Source organism: Ovis aries, chromosome X (genome assembly GCF_016772045.2).
Source record: "Ovis aries strain OAR_USU_Benz2616 breed Rambouillet chromosome X, ARS-UI_Ramb_v3.0, whole genome shotgun sequence".
Classification (NCBI taxonomy): domain Eukaryota; kingdom Metazoa; phylum Chordata; class Mammalia; order Artiodactyla; family Bovidae; genus Ovis; species Ovis aries.
Genome location: NC_056080.1, coordinates 98235793 through 98245627, shown reverse-complemented (window position 1 = coordinate 98245627; position 9835 = coordinate 98235793). Strand labels below are relative to the sequence as shown.

The 9835-nt window shown below is 46.1% G+C and overlaps 1 protein-coding gene across 4 annotated transcripts; it reads right to left on the bottom strand.

Annotated features, from left to right (window-relative positions):
• Window positions 1–306: 306 nt before the first annotated feature.
• GPR101 (G protein-coupled receptor 101) lies at window positions 307–7913 on the bottom strand. Of its 4 annotated transcripts, none has more exons than XR_006058239.2 (3): window positions 4640–7913; window positions 4039–4119; window positions 307–3213 (listed from the first exon to the last, which is right to left on the bottom strand). XR_006058239.2 is itself a non-coding variant. In XM_042241684.2 (3 exons), exon 1 carries the CDS (start codon window positions 7865–7867, stop codon window positions 6356–6358), a length of 1512 nt encoding a protein of 503 aa, XP_042097618.1. In that variant the 5' UTR covers window positions 7868–7913; the 3' UTR covers window positions 307–4119; window positions 4640–4670; window positions 6343–6355. The 4 variants fall into 4 exon arrangements, 2 of the variants coding, with proteins under 2 accessions (XP_042097618.1, XP_014960494.1); XM_042241684.2 differs by having other exon boundaries at window positions 307–4119; window positions 4640–4670; window positions 6343–7913; XR_006058238.2 differs by having other exon boundaries at window positions 4039–7913.
• Between the last annotated feature and the right edge of the window lie 1922 nt (window positions 7914–9835).

Below are 9835 nucleotides of genomic sequence, written 5' to 3'. Positions count from 1 at the left end.
TCCTCCCACCTTTCCCGTTTGGTGACCATAAGTTTATTTTTGAAATCTGATCACTCTCACTTTGGGAGGGCTAAGCAGATTCCCCTCTTCCAGCAAGCCCCTGAAGACCACTCTCCCTCCCACTGCATATCCCTTATATTGGAAAAACAATGCAAAAATACTGGAGCCCATGTATTTCATTCTACCATGTACTCTGATTAGTTTCTCCCGTCTCCTCTGTTCGACCAAAAGAGAAGGGATGGAGAACTAGTTACGTGTCTCCCTCCCTTATGTTTTTCCCATGGAGCTCAGAATAATAACCAGATATGCATTAAAATTAGACTTTATTTAGCATATTTAAGAAGAATATACCAAGGACAGATTAACAGCACCTATTTAAGAAACACAAACATTATTTAATAATATTTAGTTAAACCACAAACATCAATCTCTCTGCATTCCCCAAGCAGGAGTCCATTATTCCTGTCCAGCAAGAACATGTGCTGTAACCATTTTTAGAAAGGATCCAACTGAAGTCAACCAATATATGAAACCTTGTCCTTGGGCAGAGTCTCTGAGACTCCTGATCTGTGTAACAGTATTGATGTATGAATTTGATTAGGGTGTGAAGGGGTTTCTCTTCTTGCTGGGGGGAGGAGGATTAAGTCCACCCCTTTTGTGCACCTGAAGGTAAGTTGTGCCAGTGGGAACTTGGCCCCAGGATTGTAGTTTGGCAATCCTTTGAAAAGGCACTTTTAAATTGCAAATACTTTTTGAAAAGGAAAAGGAAAAATTCAAATTCAAAATACTAATGAAAACTGTTTATTGACTGAATGCATTTTCCTCCTGCTTTCAGTCTCAAAAACAGCACATAAAATTTGGTATTAAAAGGCAGTTTTAGAAATTATTCAATATATATATATATATAGCTTTTAGCTTTACTATTTTTATTCTTAAAATATAATGAACTCATCTCATAGTTCTCTTTTCTTGTCTGATGCAAATGCTGTTGCTATATGATTGTAATTCTCAAACATCTTAGCTGTGACTCCCGGAGGTGTCCCACTACTTCTTTATCTATTTACTCATCTAAGCTCTTCTCAGGCAATCAATCAAAGAAAATAAAACAGAGCAGCCTTTTTCTGGTTTGTGGTACTGCTTTGGGAGGGGAGAGATGGTCACAATATAGATCTGCTCAATGCAAACTGTCAGTTCACAGTCAGGTACTGGTTGGATTTTGAGAGTACATCATTCTTTCCATCCTGCTAATAGGATTCCAATAGCCTGTCCTGGGGTCTTTGCTTTATAAGGATGAAAGGATTGTCTTTTTCATTTTGCATTCTATACAATGAATGGAAAACAGGCGTGCCAGTGCCAAGCGTGTCATCGAACTGCCAGCGAGAACTTCACCCAAGACGATTAAGTTGCCGTAATTACCAATTGTACCAGAATCAGTTCTCACCTGTCGTATACTGTACCAGGGATTTAAGAAATGAAAGGCACCACTTCCTGCCACCCCACCTTGAAGCCTCTTCTACATCCTGTAGTATACACTTTAAAAAGAAAACTTTAAACACAAATATACTATGTTCTACTTCAGAAACTGACCAAGGTGTGGGTCACAAATAGAATCGTGCATGCATTTGATTCACTAACTTTACATGGACACACTACCCATTTTTGATGGTGACACAATCTATAGACACATACAGTCTAATATCTAGCACCTTATCTCCAAGAACACATATTTTGTATACAGTAATAGCTTACATTTAGAAGAATTACTACAGAATGGAATACACCACTAAAACGGACAAAAATACCAAAAGTTTTAACATCAAAGTTGTAGCACAGATGAAGGGGTGGGGAATCCACTCAACTTTGAAGCACCAAACTGAAACCAATCTTGTTTTTGCGTGTATTTTAGAACAAGAGAGATCCAGGAAGGAATTCTCGGCCATAGCAAACCTCTTGTGAGTGTACAAGTTACTGTGTTTTCCCCTTGGTGTGTAGACACTGAGATAGGTGAGCTTTGAGAGGCAGTGATGAGAATACTTGACAACTATTGGCAACCTTCACTGACCTTGAGGATTCTTACTCTACTTTTTAACAAAGAGCAATGAACTTTAGTTGTGAATTTTAGCTTTCCTAGTTCTTCCTTCAGTCAGCAGTGCTGCTTTTAGCAGAAGACTGCTGTAAGCAAGCTGGGCCTTTGCCGTAGAGGAAGAGATTGTAAGTAACTGGAAAGAATTTATGACAAGGGTCTCTCTCCTTTTTGACTTCTAAGCTATGATCTGTTGTTTGTGGCGCTGCTTCTGTCTCCTCATGCCTTAACTTGGAAGGGCTTTGAGAGGGGCCAAGAGCACCTGTCTGGCCCATAGAAAAGGAGAGACAGAGATAAAGACCAAGAAGGTCAAAAGCCATGACTGGCCAGATTTTCTCTCCTTATCTTGGTGACTGGCTCACAGCCACCTGTTCCTTTAATCGTTTGTCTGCTCTAGAGGGAAAAGACATTTTGCTTAGAGAAGCCTCTCCTGACAGCACAAGGGTGTGTCTTAAAGAAGAATACAATAAGAAAGATATTATGAGGGGAAAACACTTCTTTTGATTTTTTTTTCTCAAAATCTGGGAGAGGGCAGTTATGAGAAAAAAAATACAGTCCACAAGTTGACACTGGTACTCTCTTTGTTTGATCTTAACGACCTCTGAGGGTTTTATTTTGAAGCATTCAAATGACCAGATGATGCATAATTTTTCTCTTCCAAATGGTATATTTCAGATAGTTTTAAGAGCATTTTGGCAAAGTCTAAAAAGAAAGTGTAGTTTAATCTTACATGTTACTCTCTAGGTAGTATGAAAAAATCTTTTGAAGTAACTTTACCTAGTTTAATTGGCTAATTATGTAGAAAATAAGGCAGTATCAGGCACCTTACAATTTTATAGGTAATTTTTTAGTGGTTTTTTTTTTTCTGAAATAATTGGACAGTATCTACAGAATTGAATGTGCTCCCAAAGATGTGTTGTAGTGGGTGTTTCTTGATAAGAAATGAGGTGCCTACCCCCTCCTATGATAAAATGGCAGTTTTCCTTACCTGCTGAATTTGAAGTAGATATCCCCTCATCTTAAAATTGGACTGGAGTTGGGGGAGGAGACAGAAAAATACCTTTAATTGCTGGTCCCTCTGTTTACTTCTGTTCTTCCCTGCTTCATGGGCCCCGGGGTCCCTGTCAGCTCTGGGTGGGAAGGGGATGAATGGGGGTGAGTGAGCACACAGAGCTTCAAGAAGGGCCAGCACAGCAGGGGGAGGGCGTGAAGGCAGTGGGCATAATGGCAGGAGGTAGGCAGGGGGCCGGAAGTACACAGGACTTCCAAGCAGCTGGTATTTGTGGTGCCATAGAGAAGATGGACCCTTGCAATCATAAAAGTCACAGAAGCCTGGGGCTTGCTCCTTATTACTGCCTTCCCAAGCTTGTTGAAATTGGTGTGTTAGTCAAAGCACCTGCGACTCCTTGGCAAACTGGATGCTCTATTATTTTTAAATAAGGAAATCATTAAATTGGAAACCACATCATTTCAAAGTCTGGTTTGTCTGGCCCCTGGACTTTAATGGGATTTTTACTGCATGTATGAAGTGGCCTTGGCAGAAGAACACCTCCTTTAAAAACATTCAGGGAAAGCTATTGCACACGAGGATCTGTGAGGCTAATGATGACTTCTGTGTGTGCTTTCAGATTTTCAAATGACAAAACAGTATGTGCAGTAAAACCTCATTAAGTTGATAGTGTTTTATTCAAAATAGCCTACAATTTGAAGCAGTTGCTATCTCCAAGCTCACTAGAGGCCCTATTGTTCATTAAGAAAATGTCAGCAAAGCAGAATGCTCTTAATTCAAAGGTTCTCTTTACCCAGTCCCCTGTTTTCAAAAGGTTTTCGACTTTGAAAAATCCAATTTGCTATGAGAATGGACAATGACTAAATTAGGGAAAAGAGGAACTTGAAAAAGGAAATTGGTGAGTGTTGGTGCCCTGGAGGATGTTGTGTGTATTAAGTGAACTTACCACACTTGGACAGGTTCTGCTTCCATTTGGATTTGGGATTTTGGCAAACAATTTTCTCTGATACACTTTGAAGGGGTTGCGCTTTAAAAATAAAACAAGAAGTTCAGTTTCAACAAAATATTTGGAGACACTTATGTTTGAAAACCTGTTTCCTACCCAGGTAAGCATTTCTACTTAAAGGGCAGGCTACCAGTACGTCAAACTCCTTTGACCATGACTGATCTTCAAGGCAAAACCCCTCCCCCCATAGAAGGACTGGTCACATGGGCCATTTCTTCACCCAGAAATCCTTTGAGGACAGACTGTTACAAGAGCTTGGCAATAAATTGGTATCATAAATTTATGACTGTTAATTCACATTTTGGTAGAAAAATAAATGATTTACAAAGGTAAACTTTAGCCCCCATGTCTTGTCTGAATTACCACAAGTTCCAAATTACTGGGGTTGAAATCAATATGATTTTCATGGATATATCAAATTCATGGGTCAGCTCAATACTATTTGGGTCTATCCCCAAATTTATTTCCTAAATTCTGAACATGGCAATGCCAAATTCCATGCAGACTTATTCATAGCCCAAATACACTGACTGCTGTTTACCTCTTCCCCCTTGAGATGCTCATGCTGGAATCTGTCAGGAGGAAGAGATAAAATATAAGTGAGCTTGGCTTTTAAATGAAAGAAATTTCAGTTCTAATACAGACATGGTCATCACACAAGAATGAGACTAAACCCTGAATATGGCCATCTTTATATACACCACCTGATCAACCATTTTTTCCATGAAATGCTCTTTCCTCTCCCTCCACCCATATTAACATTGGATTTCTGCCTGAACACTTGATCACAGAGTTGCTTTAATGTGATCTTCAGGAGGATCAAAACACTGTCTTGACCATTTTTTGGTTCTGTGTTATTTGGTCATGTCAATATGGTCTGTGCCTTCAGAAATACACAAGTATATACCCACTCAAAGTGATTTCAGGGTTTGGGATTTGAAATTTCTTCCTCTGTATTGACCCTAAGGATGATTTAGATCTTGTAAAGGTTTTCCCAAAGTGATATACTTCGACAGAAATAATGAGGATAAGTCTGACCTGAATGTTTCGATTTAGCATTGTCTGGAACAGGTCAAGTAATAGGCCAGGTATTGAAAAAGCATCCTCTCTGTTATTTCCAACTCTTATTTTTCTCTGCCACATCTGTGGAGAGCTTATGGGTTTCAGAGATGGTCACAAGTAGAAAAGACTCCTGGGTGTGCCTGGACGAAGGAAAACATTTATCTTGCCTTACTTTTGCCCCATGTGGAGATCATATGTCTTGTTTATGATCTCAGGGGCACAAAAGACATTTCTAGTGGGCATATCTCTCTTGATTGGCAGTGTGAGTTTTGTAGGACAAGTGACTGGCAGAGGTGATTTGGAGGATTCTCATGAGCATCTCAATTCAATCACAAAGGGAAAATTGTAAAACAGTGGTGATTTCTGTCCCACTATTATTCAAATAGGAGACAGAAAATAGTTCAGTGTTAACAGACAATTTTCCATTTGCATAAAACAATTGTGGCCTCCACCCATGCCCAAACCCAGGATTGTATAGAAAAAAGTCAACTGTTTAGACCCACAGATGTGTGATTTTCCTATCTTCTCCCTTGGATTAGCTCCCCATTTCATGCTCTATTATCTTCTTTGACTTTTCTGGATCCCTTTGGAGGATATAGAAACCTTCTTGGTCTTTTAACTACACAATGCCCTTAGTTTCTGTAATAGTCTTTGCACCAGATTGTGGGGGCTCTTCAGTCTAGAATTTGGCTAAAACGTTGATCAGTCGGTCAGGTTCTGCTTCCTGGGCTCCATGAATGACTTGGTCCATTGCTTTTCTTTCTGTTGAACATACGCTGGAGCCCTTCCCATGAGCTCACAAGTCCTTAAGTTCACCAGCATCATCTTCCTTTTCCCTCAGAGCAAAAACTGATACATGGTAGCTCTGGGGAGACAGACATAATACCAAGCACGTGCCCAAATTGGATAGCCCTTGTTGCTTTAAGAAATTTAGAGCCTAATAACTTTTTTTTTGGGGGGGGAGAGAAATTTCAGTCAGAATCCTCAAGTTTATTCTTTGAGGGGCACACTTTTTAGGGAAGACCCCAGTTCCTACCTCTTCCATATATGTATCTACCTTGTGGTGAGAGGAGCATGTGCAGAACCTTTGCCTGGAATGGTATGGGTTGGCATTAACACGATTGTGGATGGTCCATTTAAGAGAAAGCTGCTCCTGTATTCTGTGAACAGTTCAAGGTTTACCTTAGAACCAACTTCAAGGCGAAGTGGCAGAATCATGAGAAGGGACGATCTTGCCTTCAGTTCCACCCTCGGTGCCGGCTTCGGTTCCGGGCAGGTCTGGGTGGCTGTTTTCTTTGGGGGGCTTCTCCTTGCAGAAAAACTTCTTCAGCATGTCCTGGATCTCCTTCTTGATGGTCTTATGCATGTAGCCATAGACGTAGGGGTGGATGCAGCACTGCAGGAAGAAAAGCCAGATAATTATGGTGATCACCCACTGGGGTACCTTGGTTTGGACATCCACCCACACGGCCAGGACTGCTAGAAAGCAGTAGGGCCCCAGAGACAGCACGTAGGAGAAGATGATGAGGAAGATCACTTTAGCAGCTTTGCACTGGTAGCACCTGGGCAGAGGGGGGTCACCGTTGCTGTTTCGACGACTGACTGGGAGACTCTCTGGAATGTTCACTGCCTCGATGTCATCCTCACTGAAATGGAGGTCATCCTCACCAAACTCTAGGTCGTCTTCACCCAGGTCAATGTTGCACTGGGTGACCTCTAGGCGGCCCTTGTCTGCCTTCCTGCTGCTCTGAATTTTGGTGCTGCCTTTGGCCACCGAAGAGTTGCTTTCTCTGACCTCTTCACTGCCAGTGGCCTCCATGCTCCCCTCACCAGTCTCCACGCTCCCTTTTTTGGCCTTCTTGCTGCCCTCCATGGCTTCCACGCTGTCCTCCTTGGCCTTGACCTCACCTTCATCCTGGCCATGGAACTCACTCTCGCTCTGGAACTCATCCTTCTTGCTGCCCTCTTCGTTCTCATTCTCCACCCGGTCCTTGGCTCGCACTTCCAAGCTGTGGCTCTTGACGTTGTAGAGCAGTGCGTGCTGCCGGCGGGCAGCCCCGAACACCACAGAGTAGCAGGCAATCATGACAATCAGCGGGATGACGATGAAGGACACGACACTGACAATTGTGTAGCTGGGGCTGGCCCCCCAGATCATGGAGCAAAGGGCATTGCGCTCATCGAAGGCAGCCTGGCCCCAGCCATAGAGTGGGGGCGTGCTCTGCAGGATGGCCACGATCCAGGTGCCATAGAGGAGCAGGTAGCCCCGGCGTGGGGTCATCTTTGCCGGGTAGGAGAGAGGGTGGATGATGGACAGGTAGCGATCCACGGACACCACCACGATGGTGTTGACGCTGGCGAAGGCAAACAGGTGAGTGAGGCTAACCAGGGCAGTGCAGAAATGGCTGTTGAGGGGCCAGAAGATGGGTACGGAGGTGGCCACCACCCAGGGGGCCACGAGCGAGATCTGCAGCAGGTCAGTGACGAGGAGGTTAAAGATGAAGCGGTTGGTCACCTGCAGCAGCTGAGGCTTGCGCTGCAGCACGAACGCCAGCACTATGTTGCCCACGAAGGAGGCGGTGAGGAAGATGAGCAGAACACTCGAGCGAATGATGCCATGCGCCAGGCTGATGGGCATTTTGGAGAGGGGCATGCACGCGTGGCTGCTGTTGTTTTCGCGCGTGCTGTTGGTGCAGGTGGACGCCATGGCGGCAGGGGCAGGAGGGCGACAGGTGCGGGCGCCGGGCCGGCCCCGGCGGGCGGCGAAGGGGCGCACGGAACACACTCAGCGCCTAGGCTGGGGACGAAAGAAACACGCGGGCTGGGTTAGTCCCCCTGCTTGGGGCGCGAGGGTGGGGTGGGCGCTTCCACGCTGGGCAGCAGCGCTGCAGGACCCCAGCCCCGGGGACCCCGTGCGCGTGCCCCGGTCTCTCCCCCGCGTCCGGGCAGTTTCTCTAAATCCTTCTCTTATTCTCTGGGTCTCTCTGCCTCTCCCTCTTTTGGGGGGTTTCCGAGACACCCCTCCCACAGCTGTCTCCAGCTGGCGCGTGCGCCTCCCACACTCTCTGGGGGTCTCGCAGTTTGGGTTTCTCCAGAGGTCTCTCCCGGGCTCTCCCGCTAGCGCATGCGCGCGAGCGCGCTCCATCCCTGCCTGTTTACGTGTGTACACTTCTCTTTTTCTCCCCAGAGTCTCTAATTAGCGCACTTTCCCTGTATCTCGTGTGTGTGTGTGCGCGCGTGTGCGTGCGCGCGTTACCGGTTTTCTCTGGCTGTCTCACCCTTGTCCCTCACTCTGGGGTCTGTCCCTATTTCCCAGACCCTTGCCAGCACGTGCACGCTGTCTCTCCTCTGCCAGTCTGTTCTCCTCTCACCTCCGCTTCTGTTACTCCCCTCTCGCCCTCCCACTCGCGGTCAGCTTCTCCGCCTCAGTTTCCCTCTGAGTCTGCTTTCGCCAGCGCACTTTCTCCGTGGCTGTGTGCACGCGCGTCTCTGCGTCTCGCCGTCTTTCTCTGGGTCTCGTCCCTGTCTCCTACCGTCTCTTTCTGATGCCCTCTCGTTTCTGTGTCTCTGCCAGTCACTGTCTCTGTCGCTCGCCAGTGCGTGCGCTTCTGCGTCTTCCCCGGATGCTGTCTTGTCTCCCCACTTCTCTCCCACAGTCTATTTCCCTGACAATCTCCGTGGCTCCTCGGTGCACCTGTTCAGTATCACTCGCTGACTGTGTGTCTCTGACCGTCTCCGCATCTCTCCAGCTCTCCTGTCACCATGTCTCTCTCGGGTTCTGTCTCTCAGCGTCTCCCATCTCTCGCTGCTCTTGTTCTGAATTTCTCGCATCCTCTTCCCTCGGTGTCTCTCCCTGTTTACCCGCTGCAGCTTCTGTCTTCCCCGCGCCTTAAGTTCTCTCCTTATCATTATCTGCTCGTGTCCCTCAGGATCTACTGCGTTTCTCCTGATTGTCTCTGCCTCTGCGTTACTCAGACTCTTTACAGCGCGTGCACTTAAAGGAAGTCAGCTTCTCTGTCTCTCACTCTCTTCTCTGGGACTTTCGCGAAACACTTTTTTTTTTTTTTGGTATGTTTGAGTGTGTGTGCAGTCTCTCTCTTACTATCCTTCTCCGATGATCTCTCACCTCGGTTTATCTCTGGCTGGATCTCTATCTCTGATCTCTATCTCTCTGTCGACTTTATTTTACCATGGAAACCAGCTGCCGCCTTGGCCGCCGCGGGCTCTGGTGGTTAAACCTCCCAGTTTCTCAAAGCACAGAAGCTGCTGGATGCAGGGGGGATGCCTACTGCGGACGCCCCCCGCCCCCTAATTCGGCATCCTGTCTCCATTCTCCAGCCCACCCGGCCTCAGCGGTGGCGGGTGGAGGGATGGGTGAGCTGGGGAGAGCCAGGGAAGAGGCGGAGGTGGTGGAGGAGAAGTCTGAGAGAGAGAGAGCGCCCAGAGATTGAGAGGCAGACAGAGAAAGAGAATAAGAAAACATCAGGAGACAGAGACAGAAAAAGATGAGAGACAGAATGAGAGCCACTCAGAGACAGAGAGAATGATAGAGAAAAGAGACCTAGAGTCAATGAATGAGCCAATGAGAGAGACAGAAGAAGGAGAGACGGGGAAACAGAGACAGAAAAATTTTAAAAAGAGAGGATGGGAAGCAGAGAATATGAGAAAGAATGGG